Below are 24965 nucleotides of genomic sequence, written 5' to 3' on the forward strand. Positions count from 1 at the left end.
GTTACCTGTGAGTGAGTGTCAGGTGTTCTCTCGGTGGGCCAGTCCGTGTCGCGTTCTCGGTCCTGATCTTGGTCGCGACCTTGCTCCCTGTCTCGGCTGTGTTCTCTGTCTCTGCTCCGCGTGCGATGTCTGCTGCCTTGATGACTGTGCGACCGCGATGATTTCTGCATCAACGACTGATCCAGCCCTTCGCTCGTCACCTGCCCAATGAGATGTGTTTGTGCTGTCAATCACCCCATAATGTATCACAGTCAACAGCCATAACAGAAAGAAGAGATTATTATTACTGGCACTTTCCACGAATAGGGTACAAAATAGGGATTTTTTTAGTCTCACTTTATATTGTCTTTAACTACATGTATGTATGTATGTATGTATATATATATATATATGTATTGTCTATTGTGTATTCTATATATACTTTTTACTAGGGCTGGGCGATATGTCTTTAAAAATTATATCTCGATATTTTTCAGCCTATTGACGATATTCTATATATATCTCGATAATTATGTATTTGCTCTAAAATGGCTCAAAAGTTGTTTTTTAATCAGAGGAACCATCATTTCATCCAAACAGCCATTGTAGCCAAGTAGATCCAATATTTTAAAGACATTAAATAAAAATCTATCTAAAAATAATTAGTTTTCATTAAATAAACACAAGGGAGAATGAAATTCAATAATTTTCATTGATATGAACTTTATATTTATATTTCATTTAAAATGATACATAGTAGCTTAATAAAAAGCATTATTTAAAATATCCTTCAAATATTTTCACTAATACGTTTTTGTGAATGAACAAGGTGTGCAAAGCTACTTCACTGACTTATTTTTGAAACCCCAGTTGAACATTGCATAATACGAAATTATTAATGTGGGACACGTCAGGTTGATTATTATAATATAAATCTGAATTATCATTATTATTCTGATTATTAGATTTACGTTTTACAAAAGTAATATATTTCTGTCCTGTTTACTTCACCTTCACCTGGGGCTTTTATTTTGACACCGAAAGTGCTGTCGTATTTACTTCAACTTCACAAGGAGCTTTTGTTGGGCGCTTTCGAAACGGCATTAATGTGCACCCTTGAAGGGCACTTCGTGAAGGGGACGCCACTCGAAAGCTTGTTCCAAACAAAAGTAAGAAAGTTAATTATTTCTCAAAGGGCCCTTTCACAAGACTTTTAATGAAGGCTGCATTTAAATTGTGATGCCATGCTCCATTCAGAGTGCCCACATCAAGAGCTCTGTCTTTCGTATTGAGTAGGGCATAGGGACGATCACTTTCGATTGGAATTCTCCCATTGTGACAGAAAAGGCAATGTGTATTTGACAGTTTATAATGTTCAAAATTTCCTGAAATGCTGTAATCATCTCCTTTTCTGTTATAGGATGCCACGTTTGTAGATTTGTATAATATCTTGTTGCGGTTGCTAATGTTTAGATTTACGCGAATGCTTGAACCTGCATTACTTTGATTTCACAATGCACGTGAACTGATCTGAGATCGCTGCCATGCACACAGATCAGCACATCACTGGTTTGTTCTGAATCACACACAGACCATGTTTATCTATCTTTAAATCACAGCCTTTTGTGGATTAATAATCACATATGACCAACTTGCCATTTTGATGATATTTTGATTAATTGCGCAACCCTGAAGGATCGTGAAATTAGTCTACTGATGCACTTTATGAAACTTAATGGCCAAATGAAAGCACATTTAAATCATCGCGATATTCACGATATTGGTCAATTTTACATCGTCAGCAAAATTATCTTGATTATATCGTTAATATTTGATATATCGCCCAGCCCTAGCTGCTACTGAGGTTCAGATACAGGTAGGTTTAGAAGCAAGGTTAGGAGTAGGGGATGGAGTTAAGGTTTAGATTAGGTTAAGGTAGGGTTAGGGTTAGGGGTAAGGTTATCAGTGTAACTACAGATGTAATTTAATGCAGGAGTAAGTACAATGCATAAACATGTATGTACATTATAAGTACATTGTATCAAATTCTTAAGTACATAGTAGTTAAAGAGACCTAATATAAAGTGGGTCCGTTTTTTTCTTCATCAAATGGTGAAATGGAAAAACCTTCATTAAATCCTTTGTGTCCACCACCTTCAAGTATGTGAACCCTTTGAATTACCTGCATTTATGTATAAATGTGTTTGATTTGGATTGAAGTTGCAATAATGAACAAACACAATCTGTTTTAAGTAATAAAACACAAATTATTGTATTGTTCTTGTACATATTGAATACATCAAACATTCACAGTGTAGGCTGGAAAAAGTATGTCAACCCCTAGGCTTATGATGTTAACAAAAGCTAATTAGAGTCAGGAGTTAGCAAACCTGGCAACCAATTAATAAAACGAGATTGGAGGTGTGGGTTAGAACTACTTTGACTTAGGAAAAAGTAGTCAAACATTTTGAGTTTGCTATTCACAAGAAGCATCTGCTGACGTGGACCATGCCTCACACAAAAGAGATTCAAGAATTGCTGCTTTGCATAAAGCTGGAAAGGGTTACAAAGTTATCTCAAAGAGATGAGATATTCATCTGTCCACAGTTAGACAAACTGTCTATAAATGGAGATGATTTAGTACTGTGGGTGCTCTCACTAGAAGTGGTCGTCCAGCCAAGATGACTCAAAGGGCACACCACAGAATGCTCAATGAGGTAAAAAAGAACCCTAGAGTGACAGATAAAGAATTGAAGGAATCACTGGAACTGGTTAACATCTCTGTTCATGAGACTACTATACGGAAAACATTAAACAATGGCAGGACACCACGAAGGAAGCCGCTGCTTTCCAACATAAACACTGCTGCATGCCTGAAGTTTGCCAAAGACCACAGTGACACCACAACGCTACTGGGAAAATGTTTTGTGGACTGATGAAACTAAGGTTGAGTTGTTTGTGAAGAACACACAGCACTACATATGATGTAAAAAGGGCACCGCATACCAACATGAAAACATCATCCCAACGGTGAAGTACGGTGGAGGGAGCATCATAATTTGGGGCTGCTTTGCTGCTTCGGGGCCTGGACCACTTGCCATCATCGAGGGAAAAATGAATTCCCAAGTTTATCAAGACATCCTACAGGATAATATCAGGGTTGCTGTTCGCCAGCTGAAGTTCAGTAGAAGTTGGGTGGTGCAGTCAGGACAATGACCCTAAACATCGAAGTAAATCCACTACAGAATGGCTTCAAAAAAAATGGAGTGGCCCAGTCAGAGCCCAGACCTTAACCCAATAGAGATGCTGTGGAATGACCTCAAGAGAGCCGTTCACACCAGATATCCTAAGAATATGGCTGAGCTGAAACAGTTCTGTAAGGAAGAATGGTCCAAAAATCCTTCTAAATGTTGTGCAGGTCTAATCCACAGCTACCGGAAACACTTGGTTGAGGTTATTGTTGCCAAAGGAGGATCGACCAGTTATTAAATCCAAGGGTTCACTTACTTTTTCTACAGCACTGTGAATGTTTAATGGGATGTGTTCAAAAAAGAAATGAAACATTATAACTGTTTTTGTGTTGTTAGATTAAGATTAAAACACACTGTGTTCATCTATACTTGTGACTTTGATGAAGATGAGATCACATTTTATGACCAATTAATGCAGAAATCCAGCTAATTCCAAAGGGTTCACATACTTTTTCTTATGACTGTAAATATTTTATGAATGGTTTTATTTTCAATTAATTTTATATGATGTTTGCCATTTTTGCAAACCTGTGACCAAAATTTGTGACATCTAAATATAGTTCAAAATACTTTCTTACGAACTAGCTAGTTTGGTAAAAATGTTGTTTGTAGTAACTGATAAACGTATACAGTTTTGTGTTATTAACTAGACACTTTTCATGCCTGATTAATTTTATGTTCGATATGTTAGTTTAAGGGATGTCACAAAATATCGATATATCGATTACTGATCGGCACATAATTTTATCGATACGTTTTTGAGGCATCGATATATTAACATCAGACAACATTCAAATTAGGAGCCTAATTTGTAAGGTTTTCAATTCACTGCCAGTTGCCTTCCATGCAGTGTAGTCTGACGTAATAGCTTTGGGAGACCACAAGGGGGCGACATAACATTTACTGAAGCCAGTCAGATATCACACACACATTTTGAGCTGATGGCAGTCCAAAGTTACAAAGGTTTTTGCACTTCAAGAATGAACAAACTGACGTTGATGAGTTTGCATGTTAGTGTATGAAACTGGTGTAACTGCGCAAACTGAACAATTAGAAAAGTGTATTATGCAATTTCCCTGTATGTAGAATTGAATAGGTCTTTCATTCAAGCTGTCAAACCACTAAAAGACATACTAGTAACTGAATTTATATCTGAAACAAATCTTGATATATATCGATAATCATCTGGAAACTCTTCTGATTATCGATACATGAAAACGGCATCGATTCCAAGCCTAGTTAGTTTATATAACATACCCAATAGTTGGGATTTGTGCTTCTAATGCTTAAAAAAAAACTAGTCACCAATTTGTACCTTATTACTGGAAAATCATTAAAATCACTGTTGACCTTAACAGGTGATAACATCATCACCACCAGATCCAGGACGTCTGTGATTCTGGATAAAAAGCATTCCATCACCGAAGTTAGTTTTGAATATTTATATTTCACACTGGTTTGGACAAATCTAACTGATCACAGCATGCAAAAATAAACTCATTAGCTCGTCATTTCTGGATTGTTTTGGAAACAAATAACATCATCACAGATCTGGCAACCAATGAGAAGACATGTACCCAGCCCCGCTCAAAATAACCGATTAGTCCTGTTAATTCATGCAACAAGAGCGGTTTAGTTTGTCATGTTAGAGACATGATGGCGTATACAGTATGAAGTCTCATGTGTACCATTGGTGGGGCCACTAGAGGGTGTCTTCTCTCAGAGGAGCTGTGCGTGAAGCTCCTCTGAGAGAGACAAAGAGGAAAAAGAGGTTTCCTCATGACAGGAACTCGCTCGTCACCAGCGTCTGTCTGCAATACAAGAGACAAAACTCACACAGAGAGGAACACACACTCACAATGTGCAACAAACACCCTTAACAACTCACTACTAAACCCAAGAACAACAGGACATATTCACAAATTATAGGTGTTCAGGTCAGTTTTTAATGTATATCTTAGGATTTGCATGTGCTTTGGGTTTGTAATGAATGAAATATTTTTATAATATTTTTATAATAATATATAAATATTAATACAGAATTATTTATTTTTATCTAAATATTTATTGATAAAACATACTGTATATTTATAAAAACATATTTTATAGATTTGTAAAATGATTACATGAATTATAAAATGATTGTAAAATTATTATATACACTGTAATTAAAAATTATATTAGGAAATCTTATATAATTGTATTTAAATTCATTTTTATTTCAATGTATTATTGAAAATATTTTCTATAATGATGTTTAATTATTACTTAAATTATTATAAGAAATATTTTCATTTCTAAATTTAATTGAGTTCTTTTTGCACGCATACACGCTTCATCTTGGAGTCAGAGGACAAATCTGTGTCTGCTTGCTCAGAAAGGAAATAAACGAGAGCGATCTTAAAATGTGGCATTACTGGTCGGGTCTCGTTTATGGGCCTGATTTGGGCTTTAACTTAATGCACATACAGACCTCTAGTCTCTCACGCACACTTGCAGGAAATATGTGTATGATACACAAAACTGTACAACATAAAATATATAAAAACACACACTCTACAGACACACACAGACTCACAATTTGTGTCTTCTTTTTCTTTTTCTTCATGGATCTGAAGAATCCATGTTTCTCCTTCTCTTTGGACGGTTCTGGTGGACCCATATCCAGCGGCTCAGACCCCGCCCTTATAAAATAAGTTCTGAGGTCAAACTTACAGGAAGCTGATAATAAAGCTGATGCTCCATAGTAACCATACATACAACAGTAGTTATGGTATTAACATTTGAAAAATACTGTACATACAAGTGTGTGTATAAAGTGTGGTGTCCTCACCAGGGGTCATAGGGTTGTTGGTGTATGTTGTGGCTGCTGTCCATTGTGACCCCTGAACTTTCTAGGAAGGAGTTATCAGGTCTGGGCGACGGCACTGAAGAACACAGAAAAACTAACATGTTGAGTTTTGGTATAGAGTGCCAATAATCCTTCCCGAACATTCTTCAAAACATCTCCTTTTGTGTTCCACGGAAGAAAGAAAGTCATACAGATTTGGAGTGGCATGATGGTGAGTAAATGATCTGTGTGTGTGTGTGATTAAACTGACCTCTGTAGAAGCTCCCGACACGGCGTGGAACAGATTCGCTGTACATCATGCGGTTCTCTTTGGCTGATCCATTGTCATCCACAAGCTGTTCATGATACACACCTCCCTGCAATATATACACAGACATACATACCTACAACACACAGACTGGACAATAGTATTTGATACCATACGCTTCCTAAAACAATTATTTTTAGCTTCCCCTCTGCAAGATCTACGTGCACTCCAAACAAAAAGAAACCAAACTGAAAAGCAAACAAATGCAAGCAGAAAGAGGAAGACAGAGATAGAGTGAAAGAAAAGAGAAAGCAGGATGAGCGGACCTCGCTTTTTTGCCGTGGTGTGTGAAAGGCAGCTGTGTTTTCCCGTGTGGACTCCCGGATTAAAGGTTGAGTGTGGCTGACCTCAGCGGCCGTGGGGTCGCTCTGTGCATGGAGAGATGAGAGCAAGTGAGGCATAAAGCTCCCAGCATACATTCATACCAACACTCACAAACTCTAGTGAGCTGCCTAACCTTAGGTACTGTATGAAAAAAGAAAGTTACAAAATTATGCCTTAGAAGATACATTATATTGGTCCAAATCTAAGGCAGTAAACATATCCTTCACAGAGAAAGCAATCCTAGAATGCATTGTGACCAGCTCAATTACATTTTCTATCCAAGATGACTATATCCATGCTGTGGATATCTATGTTGATTATAAATATATATTTTATTCATTGCTGGAAAGTACAGACCCTTTTCACAGACTGTGACACATTTAGCAGCGAAAATATAGCACATTTCTAAAATGTAAATTTAAATAGCAGCTTCTGACTGTCGTAATCCATCTCTATCCACTTTATTCATCTTTTGGGAAGTTGTGGAAAGGAATGATGGAATTTTCTTTCGCTGATGGATCAAATGGGAATGCAAAAACAATATTTGCTGTGTTCTCCCATTCACTGCGCCTCTATAGAAGTATACTCTGCAATAGTGCACTTCTGCGTTCCAAACGTTCCAGCAGACGGACGTTAGCATGTTGCTAAGCTAAAAACTCTATATTCTAATCTAGTAACAAAAACTGCACAGAACACACAAGTGCTGTTCTCTGTATTTTTGTGCCTATTAGAGTATCATTTGGTTAGCTTAGCAACATGCTAATATTCTCTACTGGAATCAATGCTAAACCTTAGTCGAGTTTCTTGTTTGCTTAATGTGAGGAGCACTATGTGTGCGGTGCGTACGAGTGACTTACTGCCATTGCTGCCTATGTGTAGTATTTCAAATCAGTCACTTATTGAGGTTCCATAAACTTCTAAAGTAGCATACCTTAGGCTGGAAACATAGTTTACTCAAGCATGCTTACACAAATTTGAGCACTTGGCCAACCCGCGGTCGGTTGAATTTAGCATTTTTGCGTTACTATGGCGATAACAAACCCCAGTATTCAAGGGGGCAATAGAGTTGCCTTCAAAGGTTTGTGCCGTTAAATTGGATGCGTTGCTATTATTCTGGTAAATTGCTTTAAATATATTGACTTTAACTTACTTGGTCAGCAATTTTCTCTTAAAACACTTTTTCTCTTGCTTCGCCATGACAGTAGTACTTGAAAGAGAAACGCACAGCAGAAGCAGACAGTTCAAACTAATGTCCACTCGTGTCCCTTGTGACAACATTGAGAATCCAACACGTCCTTGTGTTGCGTTATCAATTGCGGTCTGACACATTTTGGAATGCAACAACAAGAAATCGAGCTTTCGTAGCTTGAAGCCTTTGTGTTCACGTACTTGCATAGAGTATGTTTCGGCCTATAGAAGAGAGCTGCTTATGTATACAGAGTACGTAAAAGAACAGTTTAGAACAGCATGGGTTTCCATAATGGTCATGGCTGGTTTAAGCTGGTTAGTACTGGCTTGGTGCTGGTTTCACTGGACACAAGTAAAACAGAAATGTCTTGCTTGAACAAGCCTAGAAGCCTAATGGGGACAACAGAATACCGTATTGCACCTCATGCTAAAGACCAGCATCCAAAACATAACATATACTGGTGACATCCTACTGTGTGCTTGTCTTTTCAGCGGGGCAGTGAGGCAACTCACTATGGTTTTGGAACTGTTGTAACACTTACAATCCAAATATCCTGAGCTCATCCAGACACACTCTACACACATCACACCACTCACAGACATCATAAAGCACGCTGCAATACTCTGAGCAAGCAACAAAACGGGGGACAGACAGAATGACTGGAAAAGGGGTTTGGACTGACCCTGATGTCGTCTAATCCCGCATCCCGTGAAACAGAGCTGCCCAGTTGTCTTGGCAAAGTCCGATGCTGCAACTGAGGTGTCAAGAGTTGCAGACTGCTGGCCCTGGTGGACATCCCCTGTCCTACTGTTAACCCACCCCCCTCACCTCCGTGGGGTCGCCCCCGTTCCCGCTTCACATACATAGAATGTCTGTGCGGCCGCTGTTGGGAGGAGAACGGGCTGGTGTAGCCCACGATGTAGGGGAACTCATGGGGCGACGAGATAGAAATACCTCCTCCACCTCCAGGGTCAAGCCCATCAGTTGCATTACCGTCATTTTGCTGTTGGCTCTTTTGCCGCGTCGAGGATCGGCGGACAGATGACTCCACTGCACTTCCATCACGCTCCAGTTTACTGCGACGCCCCACGGCAGGACTGAGGCCGGAGCGGTCGCTGTGTTGTAGCGATGGACTGCCTGGCGTCGGCAAGTTCAAGTTCATGTTGAGGTCTAGGCAACTGCTGGGGAAGTATCGCGGTGATCCACCAGTTTCGTCAGGATGCAGGCGCATGTCGCTGAGGTTGCTCACGGATTTAGTGTCACTGAGCATGCCGTGACTTTTCGACATACTCAGGTACGACGACCCCTTCCCACCTGAGGACGATGTCGCAGATGAGTCGCCATAACCGTGACGACTGTGTTTCTCCTTGTCACCTGTCAACGTACTAGTCTTGCCCTCCACGAAGGAGTGGCGGTTTTGGGAACGAGGTGTGTTTGATTTCAGGTATTTCGGTCCAGGGCCATCCGTTGGCTTTCCAAAGTCAAAGTCGCTGACTTTAGATTTGGCCTCCTTGGCATGTTGCAGGGTCGCCAGGTCTTTACCGCATGATGCAGAGCGGTTGAGTGGTTGAAAGGATTTGGGATGCATAACTGGACTCAGGCTGTTGGCGCTCAGTACAGACCCATTCAAGAATGCCTCGGTGCTGGGCGGATGAAGGTCTTCGTGACCATGGCGAGGCAGACTGGAGCAGTCGCGACTACTGGAGTGATGGTGACCTGAACTCTTTACCCCATGGCCCCTAAATAAACACAAATGATAAATCGACAATCGATAATTGCTCTTCCATGTAAATTAGAATTTTTTCTTGTGACAAATGAACAATGAATTAACAGGAAGCGATATCAATTGTGATTTGTAACATCTTTCTTAGCTCATTATTTGATTAGAGTGCCAAACAACATCTTTACCCAAAATTGGATTTAAACTGCAAAATAACCTCATATAAACATATGATATCTGGCTGGATTAAACATGAACGTAATGAGGTCATTTTTTGAGGGTGATTTTCTCCCCTTTTCTCCCCAATTTGGCATGCCTAATTCCCAATTCTGTTTATTTCCTCATTGTGGAGCAGTTGCTCGCCTCATTCCGGGTGGCAGAGGACGAATCTCAGTTGCCTCCACTTCTGTGAGTCAGCCCACGCATCTATGGAGGCACACACTATTCACCGCGGCATCTTCGATCAACTCACCAGGCGCCCCACCGAAAGCGAGAACCACCATATAGTGACCACGAGGAAGCTAAGCCAGGCTGGAGACAATAAGCACACCCTAAATTCGAACTTGCTACTCCAGGGGTGGTAGTCAGTGTCTTTGCTTGCTAAATACCCAGGCCCCCGTAATGAGGTTATTTGACAACAATATAACATACTACTGTTTGAAATGTTTATTGTTGCGTATTGCGAACTGTTTCACATTCTATTTAAAAAAAAAATTAGCCAAGCTCTTTCCCAATGACTCAACACTATGAAATACCTGCTGGGGGCGCTGTTGTCAATAAGAGGTTTTCTTTTGGAGGAGCGGACAGGTGTGGGTGTAAGCGGGCCGGGTCGCTCCGTCAGGCGCTTGGTCTGGAAGGCGTGGTGATTCAGACTCTGCTCTGTCAGGAAGCGTTCATTCGGATTTAACAATAACAGGTTCTGAAAATGCAAACAAAAGCCAAACTGACATTAAGACTCCTAGTAGACAGTCTTAACAGGTGAATATCATGAAAAAAATTTTTTTTTTTTTGCATTACAGTAATGAGAATTTGGGGGTTTAATGTTATTAATTGTCATGAAAATAATGTTACTATACAAACATTTTTATTGTTCCTAAAAATAAACTTTTTTTATGCAAATATTGGAGTTTTGTCAGAATTATTTGCAGCAGGGGGCTTGTGTCTAATTCGAGTGCAGAAATTAGGAAATCACTGTGCTGCAAGTATAATTAGCACGCAATTATGGTGGTGATGATATGTCACCTTCACCTAATGAAGAGCAGAAGTGACTATGAGTCACGTTCATTAGCGTAAGCACAGACCAGCTGTGTTAACCTCTAACAACAGCAACATGTTGACTGTTTTATACTCCCTCTTTCTCTCTCTGCTTATTTTGATTGCCAAACAGAATATGAAAAATACAAAAATTTCAAAAGCATACAAATAAGGTGGATTTTGTAGGTTATGTCTAGTCTCGTGTAGCTAGCAAGACTTTTGACTATTAGCATAAAGTCTGGTCCAATTTTTAGGTTATTCTGGTCAAGGATCGCCCACTTAGACAGGAAGACACTGTTTGACTGACATGTAAAATGACCAAACACAGTTAAATTTGTTCTAACATGACATTTTTGATGGTTTTAGAAGGGTGGATGGATGACTGGGTGATATTTAATTATTATCTTATCTGAACCACTACATCTCGGCTATTAACATCTAAGTGATTTCAGATTTCATTTTCTAAACAGAAACAGCAAATTTCATGAATTTAGCACTACCTTGAGATGATTCTTAAGGTTATATGTGGAGTTGGATGCTTCATGGAATGCAGAAGGCAAACAGAAGGTAGTTTGCGGTCAACTACAATGTATTTTTCACTTTCCAAAACATAAAGAAATGCTACCTGTACCTCCAAGACCCAATTGCCCCTAGCTGTGACATTGTAGCTACCAAGCAGGGTTGTTTGTGAATGTTCAGAATGGCATTTTTAATTTTCAACTATTTTTGTATTAATTATATATTTCGACACGAAAACGGATACGAAAGGCAAATTTACCTTAATTTCGAGATGATAGCTGGATGCCACTTGCAGAAATTAAACAAACAACATAGTGAGATCCTGTGACAATGCATGTATTTTCTACTTTTATTACTGACACTTTTATTTTTGGTTGCTTTTGATTATTTTACTCCTTTGATTTTAATTGGCAATTTTAAATTTTTTGGTGAATCACTTCGTATGAGATAGTGAGAAGAATAGTTGGCGCTGTTTTGGCGGCACGAGGGGGACCTACACAATATTAGGAAGGTGGGTTTAATGTTGTGGCTGATCGGTGTAAATGAATTTACACAGCAATTACAATCGCAGGAAACAATGTATCATGCGCTCAAATGTAATATTTGTGTAAAAATGTTGCTGGCTCTGTTGATTCTGGTGACCAGCTGACAGCGTGCTGATTAAGTCATCAACATTCTGGTGCGGTTGCCAGATTTTCAATACCAGAATCATTATAAATGAATACATGAATAAGATTTCATTATTTAGTGTCTACCATTAAAACCTTTTGGTGACCGCGGTCCGTTTTTAAAGTATCCCAAAAACCCCAACCCGCGATGCTATAATTTTAACCCATGATTGTGTTTTCAGATAAGCCAAATTATGCATGAAACCCTGACAACACTGCTCAGCGCGCATCTGCGCTGTGAAGACAGTTACTTCATTTTTGTATTCTGAATGCTCTACTGATGGAAATGAATGACTTCCGATCTATCATCTGTTGTTTGTCAGATGCAGTGAAAAGGCGGCTTTATGAATTTCACCTGGCAGACGAAAAATGACTTACAATGAAGGAGGGACCCAAGATACTGAGAGATCAGGATATCACAGAGACCAAAAATCACCCAGAACACCCTGGCCTAGTTTTTCATGTGGAACTATTGACGTGAAGGATTTTATTAACATTGCTGACATTTTGTCCACACAAAAACACTAAAACTGGACAAACACACACGTGTCTCTTACCTTCATGAGGTCAAGCAAGACAGGGCTGATGATTCCAAGATATCTCCTCTCCAGAGTCTGGGGATGACTTACTGAGGGAAACTACACACGCACACACAAAATCAGCAGAGACAGGTAAAAAAAAAAAAAAAATCTCTTTATCTGATTGGTGCTTACCATAACAAACAGCCCAAATAGTTTACAACAAAACTGGCTTACAAAAACTAAAACTGGGTACTGTCAAAAATGTGATTTTAGAAAACCCATATCCATATGTGACCATCTAAATATTCACACTCATTATTCAAAGTGTTGGTTTGAGAGGCAGAGAGAGGCAGACTGACCCGTAGCCCATGAAATCGCGGATTATTGTAGAATAGTTTCATCTGTTCAGGTGGCAGTGGTCCTAAAACCTTCTGGATAGTGAAGAGCTGGTCGATCTCGCTCTCACCCGGAAATAAAGGCTGACCGTCACTCAACTCTCCCAGAATACACCCGACTGACCACATGTCCACCGCTTTACCGTACGGAGCCCTGAAAGAGAGACAGAGAGAAAGTCTATCGTGATAGTGAATCTACCCTTGTGGGATTTGTACCTACAACCTTTCAATTACCAGATTAAATCTTTAACCACTAGAATAGAGTATTGAGCATCAAAACTATGGAAATATAACTGTTCTAATCTCTCATATATACAGTTGAAGTCAGAAGTTTACATACACTTAAGTTGAAGTCATTAAAACTCATTTTTTAACCACTCCACAGATTTCATATTAGCAAACTCTAGTTTTGGCAAGTCGTTTAGGACATCTACTTTGTGCATGACACGAGTAATTTTTCCAACAATTGTTTACAAACAGATTGTTTCACTTTTAATTGACTATATCACAATTCCAGTGGGTCAGAAGTTTATGTTCACTAAGTTAACTGTGCCTTTAAGCAGCTTAGAAAATTCCAGAAAATGATGTCAAGCTTTAGACAATTAGCTTCTGATAGGAGGTGTACTGAATTGGAGGTGTACCTGTGGATGTATTTTAAGGCCTACCTTCAAACTCAGTGCCTCTTTGCTCGACATCATAGGAAAATCAAAAAATACAGTACTGTGCAAAAGTTTTAGGCACTTGTGAAAAATGTTGCATAGTGAGGATTTCTTAAAAAATAATGCCATAAATAGTTTTCATTTATCACTTAATGTCATACAAAGTCCAGTAAACATAAAAAATCTAAATCAATATTCGGTGTGACCACCTTTGCCTTTAAAACAGCACCAATTCTCCTAGGTCACCTGGACACAGTTTTTCTTGGTTGTTGGCAGATAGGATGTCCCAAGCTTCTTGGAAAATTCACCACAGTTCTTCTATCTAGTTAGGCTGTCTCAATTGCTTCTATCTCTTTATGTAATCTCAGACTGACACGATGTTCAGTGGGGGGCAATGTGGGGGCCATGACATCTGTTGCAGGGCTCCCTGTTCTTCTGTTCTTATCTTTTCTGTTTGCAAATGTAATGTTTGGGAGTCTAACATTTATATTTCCTATTGACACACTAAAGTTGATTATATACATAACCATCTTAAGACAAATGCTTTTGTGAAACATCTTATGTGCCTAAGACTTTTGCACAGTACTGTATATATATATATATATATATATATATATATATACACACTCACCCCAGCAGCAGTTCTGGTGAACGGTACCATCTGGTCGCCACGTACTCAGTGTAATTTGCATCAATGCTCTCCGAGAGATTCCGAGCAAAACCTACGAGAGAAACCACACAATATCAAAACCTATGACCAAATATGAGCGATCTAGACAGATTCACCTTGCTGAATTAACATTTTAAGATTATGGGCTCTATTTTCATGACCGCGCTAGGCTCAGCGCAACCGTAACGACTATTAAGACTATATCTTATCTAATGTTTGTGAGAGCACTAATTCTAAGTGCGATTTTCATGCCAGCGCAAAGCGCAAGTGGGCATGGGTGGAAGTATTTGCACTATCTGTGGGTGTATGTGCACAAACTGTGGGTGTATTGTCTGTTAATGAAGTGGTGCAAATTGCAATTTGCTATTTTCCTGGGAAATAGGTCACTGAGCTAAGACATTTCAGAACCATGTCTATTTTAGTGCAAAGTCTAAACTCAGTTCCTGCATTTGCTGTTTGGAGATTCCACCAGCACGTGGTAATAAAGTTCATGTCCAAAATCTGAAAATATACAGTAGTGAAACATCAAATTATGTCCATGATGATCGCTGTTGTAGCCGTTTAATGAAAAAACATTAATGAGGTTTGTGTTAAACTTTCTAGAGGTCATGGTTTATTTTTCAATTGTTATGTTTATATTTACAATTGTATTTCTTTCTTTTTTTTTTTTTTACCCAATTTGGAATGCACAATTCCCAATGCGATTTTTTTATGTCCTCGTGTTCGCGTAGTGATTCGCCTCAATCTGGGTGGCGGAGGACAAATCCCAGCTGCCTCCGTGTCTGAGACCGCCAATCCGTGCATCTTATCACGTAGCTTGTTGAGTGCGTTGCCACGGAGACATAGCGCAGCATCCACGCTCAACTCACCACGCGCCCCACCGAGAGCGAACCACATTATAGCGACCACGAGGAGGTTACCCCATGTGACTCTTCCCTTCCTAGCAACCGGGCCAATTTGGTTGCTTAGGAGACCTGGCTGGAGTCACACAGCATGCCCCTGGATTCGAACTATCGAACTCCAGGGGCGGTAGTACAATTGTATTTCTGATCTAATTTGTATTAATATTTTTCCACCTGTTGTCATAGAGTTATTTATAAGTCATTGCAAAAGGGGTCGGTGAAAGAAGTTGGAGAGGGTAAATGTTTGGATTGGTTATAGTGGTTGTGGTTATATAGGATTTTTTTGACCACTTCATTATTTTGATTATATTTTTGTTTGAATTTGAATTTTGAAATATTTTTGGTTTACTTTTATCAATTTTCAATAAATGAATTTAATTGTTAAAGCAAAATCGACCGGTAGAAGTGAAGTGCGTGCAAAAATTTGCAGCCAAAACTGGAAGGCCGGCACATTCACGGCTAATACTAGCCATGATTTGTGTCACTCGATCAATATGATTAATAGTACTTACATTATCTATAATTTAACAGAGCCTACATCCAGATCCTGAGGAGAACCACATTCAAACATAGATGCAGCTAATGCACAAAAGAACGTGAGTCCATATTTCTGTTCTTCTACAATATAATATGATTCAAATGGTGCAATAACCGGAGAAGCTCAGAATCAAATAGCACTTGACCCAGTCCATTAGCGCTTTGTGCACGCAATTTCGCCAAACCCACTTGCGCCTACACTTTGCACATGCTTGCACGAGCATACCAAAACTTCATGGCAATGCCCATTGACTTTGTGCATATGACGTATTGCATGCTTAGCACTCTTAAACTAGGGCCCTACGTTTACTGGACTAAATTAAGTCCACCGGGTTTGCATTAGGTTACCAAGTTTGCTGGTCAATGCTACACAAAGAATGCGAGACAGAACATTAATGTACATTTCTCAAATAATTTGGTCTTGGGAGAATTTAATGAGAAATGTTTGAGTTCATATTGAAATCTCTGACTTTTAATTGCAGACTATGGTATCTTGGCAGATGTGAGCACAGTTTGAGACACTTAGTGCCTTTACATGCACACCAATATGATGATAATTTCCAAAAATCTGCTTATTAAAAAAAAAAAAAAAGTTTAAATGAGATTTGCAATCATTGGATTATTTTCAGCTTTTGATGTCAAAATGTAAATTAACAAGTTCATATTTGTTTTTTTTTTCCAAGAAGAGATTTGAGAGGCAACATTTCCATATGAAAACATTAACATTTGTCTCCAGCACATGTTTAGTATGGACAACAGACAGGCCAACAGCTTCAGTCTTACAGTCGAGTCTGGAGTGAGAGACAGACGACCTGCTGTTTTCTCACAGAGTTGAACACACAAACACAATACACGACTCTAATCAGGGACGAAGCCATGCAATAAATGTGGCCAGTGGAATGTCCTGCACCGTTTGTGCTACATTATATCTAAAATCATGTGGTTTGTTGAGGAGAGGTGTTCTACTGCATTTATATGCGACTGAACTTAAAATTGGCATCTTGTTGAAAAATCCCTTCTCCTTACATCTAGATCTACACCAGAATATCATAGAGACTTAAGGGTGGACTCTTTTGACTTGTGCTAGTGAGCAACCACTCAGAACACCCTACCAACGCACAATAGACACATTAAAACGCAATTCTGAGAGCAGCTAGATGATTGGTGCTTCATGATCACATGACTATAGAGACGTACCAAAGTCACACAGTTTGAGCACATCATCAGAACTGATGAGGAGATTCTCTGGCTTGATATCTAGAGAGAGAAAGAGAAAGAGAGGGTAAATAATAGATTTGGTGAAGTATTGTCCTGTATGTCAATCCTCTGAGACTAGTCTGTTCTTTTCTAAATTGATTGTTCCTTCCAACTACATTCAAAATAATCGCAATTAGACATTTTTGGTCATGGTAGTCTTTTGCTCTCTTTGTCACCACTACACTACCATTCAAAAAGTTAGAACCACTAAGACATTTCTTATCTTAAAAGAAACTGATGCTTCTGTTCATCAAGGATGCATTAAAAGATCAAAAATACAGCCCAAAACATTAGCAATGTTGAAAATAATTATTATGTTGGTGTGACAAAGCAAACATACTGTTATTCTACAGACTTTAGCTGCTTTTCCACTACTAGGCCGAACGGTTCTCATTGCGAAACCATGCCGTTTCATGCCGATCCGGGCCAGTTAGCACGGTTATGGTTTCTTTTTCCACTGTGGTGTCTGAATGTATGTAACAAATACGTAAAGTTGTTGACGCCGTGAGAGGTAAACATTGGAGCAAGTGCACTATGGGCAGTGGTGGCTCAGCAGTTGAGGCTCTGGCTTACTGACCAGAAGGTCAGGGGTTCAAGCCCCAGCACTGCCAATATGCCACTGTTGGGCCCTTGACCCTATCTGCTCCAGGGTTGCCGTATCATGGCTGACCCTGTGCTCTGACCCCCTCGTGCTCGCTATAATGTGGTTTGTTCTCGGTGGGGCGCATGGTGAATTGAGCGCGGATGCCGCGGTAGATGGCGTGAAGCCTCCACACGCGCTATGTCTCCGTGGCAACGCGCTCAACAAGCCACGTGATAAGATGCGCGGGTTGACTGTCTCAGACGCGGAGGCAACTGGGATTCGTCCTCCGCCACCCGGACTGAAGCAAAATCACTATGCGACCACCAGGACTTAGCGCGCATTGGGAATTGGGCATTCCAAATTGGGAGAAAAAGGGGAAAAATCCCCAAAACAAATAAAATAAAATGTATAATGTGTAACAAAAAGGCTTCTTCTTTGGAGGATGACCACATATTCCAGTTTTTAAGACTGCTTGAGTTTTACTCTACTAAAGTACAGGAAAGACATGTTCAATTTCGCAAAAAGAAAGCAAAGAGAAAAAGGCGAGAGGTTTACCATCATTTGCTGAGAGGTTATGCATGCCACCGGACATGAACACACAGAAAGGTCAAAGTTCACAGACCAGCTAAAAAGGGCATTTATTGACAAAATATTATATGAGTAATTTAATATGATATCATAATTACAATTGTGAGTCGCCACGTACTAAAGCCATTCCACCAGAAAAGTTGAGCACGGTTAAGCATGGTTAGCTAACTGTGTTGAGAAAGCCTGGCCGAGAATGGTTTGTAATCGTGCCGTGTCAAATCGTGCTCAATTGGAAATGCTACTAGATCTGTCCCTCACCGTGCTAAGAACCATTTGACCTGATGGTGGAAAAGTAGCTTTTGTTTAAGGGTTTTCCCCAAATCCCTAAACCAAGACCAAAATGATCAATTGTAACCCCTCTTAGAGTTTTCAATCTACATCCACCAAACTCAGCACTCCTGTTGCTGTATCTTTTCTAACTAAACGGAATAACCGTTTCTGCACATTGGATGATCAAAAATCCCATTGACATTACAGTGACAGAAGGTTCAAACAGACCAACAGAATGCTTGTTAATTAAAACTCCAACTGTGAAAAAAACACAAGGCCTACAATACAAAATCTATTCATCTGCAGAATGTATCTTTCTGAAGGTTTAATCCGAAGCTCTGCTTGACTATCCATCCATCCATCTTTTAAAAACTTTCAGGCAAAGGCTTTGACAAGCCAATATCAAAGTTTGTCTTTTGAAATAGATATTTGATATTTTTTTATTTTATTTAAAAATTAAAATTTTGTCCATGATGGCAAAGCCCCATTTTCAGCAAGTTACTCCAGTCTACCAAGAAAATAGTGTCACCAATTTTCCCGGTCACATTACACTCAGTGCTCCATTCACTCCCATACCAACGCACCCGAACATGGGAGACTGGAAACGCAGGCTCATGTGAAGAAACTACACAGTTCGCTGCGTAAAAAAGTTCAAGTTTGGCAAACACTGACCTGCGAATCTGGATGATGAGAAGATGTGTGACCAATTGAAGATCGAAACATCACACACTGGCCTCTTGGCTCAATTCAAATCTGCATGTTTTAATTGTTGCCGGATGGTGAGTAGACTGCAAATTTTAAAATTTTTAATATAATATTATTTGTTATTTGTGATTTATTTGTTCAAACCAGAAGCCCTTGTGCTTGAATTAATAGCCTGGTCTGTGTTTTGCTCTCCGAAAAAAATCTTGCACGCTCAAAGCCTAGTGTGAACGCCCCTTAACTCTTCAGAATGTGCTAATTTGGTACTCAAGAAAAATTTCTTATTATTAGAACAGTTAAAAAACGGTTGTGGTATTTAATGAACATTGCAATACAGTGTCTTTTAAGTCACCTGCAAGTCACTTTTCACTTCCAAGTCAAATTTTGGTTTTAAAAATGGCCAAAACGAAAAAAAGAAAAATCTAAAAATGTATCAGTCTATTGTTCTTTTAAGAGATGAAGGCTATTCCATGCACTACTGTCTTGAAAGAAGAAATCAAACTGGACCAAACAAGGACAGAGAGGGAAGTTGATGGCCTAAGAAGACAAGAACATCAGAGTCTCTTGTTTGAGAAACAGACTCCTCACTGGTGCTAAACTGGCAGCTTCAATGACCAGTACATGACAAACACCAGTTTCATCTGCAACAGTGAAAAGACGACGTTGGGATGCTGGCCTTTTAGATTAATAAGAACAAAAGGGTAGAATGTGCAAAAGATTGAGTGGTAAACTTTATTTCCTGCTACTGTAATTCTTGATCCATTTAACCTCCTGAAACCCGAGCGTGACTGCTGTGTGCCTTTTTCATTTCCCTTTTTTATTTGTAACTAGTAGTACCTAATAAACATGCAAAAAAATAAAAAAAATAAAAAAAAATTCTGAAAGAATTATTTTCCTACAAATATATGTCCACATATGTGGACAGTAGGTCTAAGTTGAGAAATTTTAAAAAATACCAAGCTATAGAAAGTCAGATATTTTTTTAATCAAATTGTTTATTATGTTTCCAGGAGTGGTTATTCATGTTTGAGATGTTACAGACATTACATCAGAAATTAGCATAAATAATTCTGATTCAAAGTAATGTCCGGTATCATCCAATCACTGGCAACCATGTTAAAATAAAATGATACATTATAAATTTTGAATCTATGTACTGATTACCATTGTCCCATGTCTGCCAAACATGTTGAGTGGTTCAAACATCATCTGCAGCCTGAAACTGAACTTTTGGTCGGATTTTAGGAGTGAATGCACTTAGCTGCATAGAAAGCTTTAGGATGCTCCCTTGCTCCCTATTTAGTGAATGACTTAACCTCCAGTGTGCTGTCTGTCTGCACTGGTCTCAGAACAGTTTGAAATGTACCTTAATTTCATCCTAACTCCATAAAAACCTCTGAAAGCAACATTTTTCAGCTTTTGGATGAACCCGTTTATTCGCAATGTGAAAAAACACAGTAAATATAGGATTTCTAAGGAAAAAATGTACTAAAGTACACATTAGTGTACACTGTATTTATCAGCGTGGCGTTTCACGATAAATCGCTCAAATGTAAAAAATGGCATATCGGAGGAAACTAGAGACTCTAATCTTTTGACTCCAACAGGTTTCAATATAAAAATGTAACTAGGTTACTTACCAGATGTAGTTGTGTTGCCGTCTCTCCCAAAGAAAAACCCCGCTAAGATCGGCGCCATGTTGTTTTGTCACATGACTCCGTGCATCAAAAGTTTAACTTTTTACTGACAGCACAGAGTCTTCTGAACTGAGATCAGTCAATTTAAATGGATTTAAATTATGCGTTCGATATAGCAAAACCAAAAAACAACGTCCACGCATGTGTACGTGGAGTCACATGACAGTAAAGCATTCTTTGCGAAGAAAATTATAATTCTCTTCCAAAAACATAATAATATCATAGTGATTCCAAACTTTTGAATGCTGGTGTAAGAGTTAATGTATGTTAGTGTTATGCATACAGGTAAACTCTCACCTCTGTGGACGATGTCATTCTTATGGCACCAGTGAATGGCTTTGATCAGCTGATAGATGTAGTTCCGAACCTTGTCAGGTGGAGCGCCATTGGGCATGTCCTCCAACAGCTCTAACATGTTCTACACACACATTCAATCATCTTAACAAATATATTCAGAGGTAAATGGGGCTGAAGATTTATGTCTGTCTCTCTCTCACCTTCTCGACATACTCAAAGACGAGGTAGAGTTTCCCCCGCCGCCGAAACGCCTCCTTCAGCTCTACGATGTTTTCCTGCTTGAGCGTACGGAGCATCTTCAGCTCCCGCATGGTCGTCTCCTTCACCTCCTCATTTTCTGAATCGAGAGAAAAACCGATCGACAGATAAAGGACAGCAGGACGTGAGGTCAGTACTTCCTTTTAGGGTTATTGTATTTTTTACGTGTAACACGCGAACAGTGTGACGTAGCAAAATTAGATCACTCTAATTACAATCAAGGAAGCTATATACACAGAGAGCAGTGCAACATCTATACATGGAAAAGTCATTGCATGAAAATTGTGTTGAATAAACAACTGTCCACATAAAAACATATCACTTTGAATGAAAAAAAAGCATTTGAAAGCAAAGCATATCGCCACCTTAAGGTGAAAAAAGCAACGCAACAGTCACTAGCACATTACTTTTCTTAAAAAGTAACAGCACAATGTAATTTGTTACTTTTACTAACGTAATAATGTAACATGTTACTTTTAAAAGAAACATTCTACAACACTGGAACTTCATACCAGTGTTATTATCGTTAATGTAAACATTTCCATTAACGGAAATAAAAATAAAAAGTTAACATTGTTGAAAAAAATAAAACTAAACTAAAAATACACTTCCACGACCTTGAATTAAAATAAATAAAAGTGACCTTGAATTAAATTGTTTTCGTTTTTTGAAACACAGTATATTAAAATATTTGAAACTTTCACAACCCGCCTTTATTAAGCATGTAAATGCTACTAGACAGCGGTAAATCTGAAGTATGTAATTTCTGCGCCACTAGTGCTTTCAAAACAGCTTTCTGAACACGCCCTTTTCTGCCGTTGATCAAACAAAGAGATCGTCCCACCCCCAACTCACGCCATTGGTCAAGTAACGTTGTTGGGTGGGGTCTAAGTGGGTCGCTCTAAACAAACACAGGAATTTTTATAACGCCACAGAGACACAGTGTTTACAGTTTTCGAGGAAATTAATCTCTGAATGGTTTACTTATAGTTGTCTCTGCATATTAAGCTGGGATACAAGAAAATATTTTAACCCTGAAAAAGTTGCATACATCAGTTTTAAGTTATTGTAGTTAACGCAAACGCTTTGGCTACCCTAAACACAAAAACTAGTAAAAGTCATAGTGAAATGAATGAAAACCAAACTAAATTGGAAATGAAAACTAAATTAAAATGAAAAACTATACTATTCCTGTTACATACCAAGATAAAGACGTAACATGAAGTATCTACTTCTGCTTGCTTGCGTGCATGTGGATCTGTTAAAAGTAGGGATGCACTGAAATTTTGGCCACTGAAAATGCTATTTTCGGTTTTTGGCCGAAAGAGGAAAAAAAGCCAAAAATCTTGGCCGAAACTCTGAACAAAACTGTTACTTTAAATTAAGTAACAGAGACACTGGCATGAAGAAAATGCAGCGTTTTATGTGAAAACATGTAAACAGCAGCTAATGTTTAAATATATATTGATGTTAATAAGATTGTGCTTATAACTGTGATGTGCATCTGTACAGTTTGTGAACGAGCGCAACAGCACAAAAATACTCAAAGGTGTTTATGAAAGCACGCTGTGGTGAAATATAAAATGCAAACGCACATTCTGTTGGTATTTGCCTTAACTAGTTGTCTGCATTCCCAAAAGTAATGAAGCGATCACTCTCTTGAATATCAGCGCATTAATAAAGAGTGTTTTTCTGTGCGTATTTAGAGGATGTTTAGCTTGAGCCACCATCACATATCATGGTAAACTATCCCCACCTACTGTTCGAGCCGAGCCTCACTCTAAATCAGCCGTGTCAAACACGAGTCCAATTCAACCTGCTTTGCATCTGCTGCTCGCGGTCTCGCGCAAAAGGCCAAATTCGAAATCCCTTTTTGTCTGAAACTGGACCAGTGAGTGACACGGTCACAGATAAACTTTTTATTCCCCACTCACAACAATACTGACAATATGGAAGATGGACAGATACAAGAAAAACATAGGAAGGTATGCTTTTGTCCTTTGTTCATAAGTACATTATTAGCACTTTGTAGGGTAAATATTTGCTTATGTTAGGCAAAAGTCATTTTATATATACAAGTCTATATACAGTATATACTGTATATATTAGTATATACATATACAATAAGATGGATGGATGGATGGATGGATGGATAATATAAAAAATATTATATATACTGTATACTGTATATAAAGCATTTTCAGTTTCAGCCAAAAATGTTCATTTCGGTGCATCACTAGTTAAAAGCTTGCAAGTTGTTGCGTGCATTTGTGGATTGATGTGTGCATTTGTGAGATGTTTTGATACAGTTTTATCTCCATAGCTACCATTACTGGAAAACAATCAGGGAATTTTACTGCAATTTAACATGTTTAATTTATTCACATGGAACACGTTTTTAATTTAAATAGCGTCTAAATAGAGAGGATGAGTCTTACCCTCACTGTCCTTGAACTTTTTAATGGCCACGATTTCATTTGTCTCCTGAAATAGAGAAAAGAAACACACACACACACACACACACACACACACACACACACACACACACATGTCTGGTCATCAAGTGACAAATGAACTTAGAAACTGAACAGAATTTCAACACGTAAAGAGATACTGTAGTCGAGCGTAGGCAAGATGGGAAAGAAGTTCATGTTACTAAGTGAATTCGGTCTATTCACCTTGTTTTGTCTACATAATATACTGTATTTTTTTTAAATGACACATGGAAAACAGTGTCAGAAATTGTCAGCATTCTGAGTGAGTTTGATTCATATATTGACAGACTGTTCATGATATGATGCATTATTCAGTGCTGCAGGATGAATACAAACACTTTCCCCTCCATAATGTTCAATTTTAGCCGCAAGAAAACTTTGGAAGTGATTTGTTTTGTCACATTATACTGATATGTATTTATTTTTTTTACAAGCAATACGTTTCTTTTGTGATCAGACTTCCAAAACCTCTAGTCAGTCGTGCAGTCCACCAATAAATGTAAGAGCATCCAACAGTAGAAATTACCTCTACAACCAGCAACACAGACACTCGATCACTGTCGGTCTAAACAGCTCATTACACCTTCTGTCCTCTCTCTCTCTCGCTGGCCTATTTTACTCTCTCTTTATACTTTCAGTACCCTTCAGTGCTCTACTTACATTACCAGAGACAAACAGAGAGAGATGGCGAGAGCGAGAGAGACTTACACATGCAGCTTACACCACTGAAGTTTACTAAAACACAAGCAACATCATGAAAAAGCAGAAGTGTGTTTGTGTGTACGCGGAGGCTTTAGGATTGTTTGTAGTAAACAAAAAGTGAGCACAGTTGCTAAAACTGCTAATGACGGAAAATGTATAAACCTGACACAACACAAATATCCCTGTAGATTATGGGCCCTTTAAATTCTGGAGCTTTTGTTGAACTGTGGAGATATTTTTGGGACTCCTTCGACTCTAAAGGTCCTAAAGATCACAGCAGATCTATTTCTTGTCCTTCATTAAGACCAAAACACGTCAGCGGCTATCTATTTGCTGTCTGAAGCTCCCTGCAGGCGATCTGGCACATGTC

General features: G+C 38.9%; 1 protein-coding gene and 1 long non-coding RNA gene across 8 annotated transcripts in view; one reads left to right on the plus strand and one right to left on the minus strand.

Moving 5' to 3' along the window:
* Nucleotides 1-24965, minus strand: part of LOC127420299 (cyclin-dependent kinase-like 5) — a 73612-nt gene that overhangs the window by 6452 nt on the left and 42195 nt on the right. The window contains exons 4-18 of one of the 4 annotated variants that reach the window (XM_051662482.1): nt 23837-23882; nt 21341-21477; nt 21141-21261; nt 16944-17003; nt 14269-14359; nt 12943-13132; nt 12620-12700; nt 10377-10540; nt 8584-9640; nt 6655-6756; nt 6332-6437; nt 6064-6157; nt 5809-5914; nt 4919-5041; nt 6-200 (exon numbers count right to left, since the gene is read on the minus strand). In XM_051662482.1, coding sequence (XP_051518442.1) covers nt 6-200; nt 4919-5041; nt 5809-5914; nt 6064-6157; nt 6332-6437; nt 6655-6756; nt 8584-9640; nt 10377-10540; nt 12620-12700; nt 12943-13132; nt 14269-14359; nt 16944-17003; nt 21141-21261; nt 21341-21477; nt 23837-23882 — 2673 coding nt within the window. The remainder of the gene's footprint in view (nt 1-5; nt 201-4918; nt 5042-5808; nt 5915-6063; nt 6158-6331; nt 6438-6654; nt 6757-8583; nt 9641-10376; nt 10541-12619; nt 12701-12942; nt 13133-14268; nt 14360-16943; nt 17004-21140; nt 21262-21340; nt 21478-23836; nt 23883-24965) is intronic. The other 3 variants (XM_051662483.1, XM_051662485.1, XM_051662484.1) reach the window with 3 other exon arrangements.
* The window catches only part of LOC127420344 (uncharacterized), a 60072-nt gene continuing 40197 nt past the window's right edge, over nt 5091-24965 (plus strand). The window contains exons 1-3 of one of the 4 annotated variants that reach the window (XR_007893797.1): nt 5091-5167; nt 12386-12733; nt 21360-21527. This is a non-coding gene — a long non-coding RNA (uncharacterized LOC127420344). Of the gene's footprint in view, nt 5168-6174; nt 6293-12244; nt 12734-21359; nt 21528-24965 lie in introns of those variants that run through there. The other 3 variants (XR_007893798.1, XR_007893796.1, XR_007893795.1) reach the window with 3 other exon arrangements.

This window comes from Myxocyprinus asiaticus, chromosome 29 (assembly GCF_019703515.2).
Source record: "Myxocyprinus asiaticus isolate MX2 ecotype Aquarium Trade chromosome 29, UBuf_Myxa_2, whole genome shotgun sequence".
Lineage (NCBI taxonomy): Eukaryota > Metazoa > Chordata > Actinopteri > Cypriniformes > Catostomidae > Myxocyprinus > Myxocyprinus asiaticus.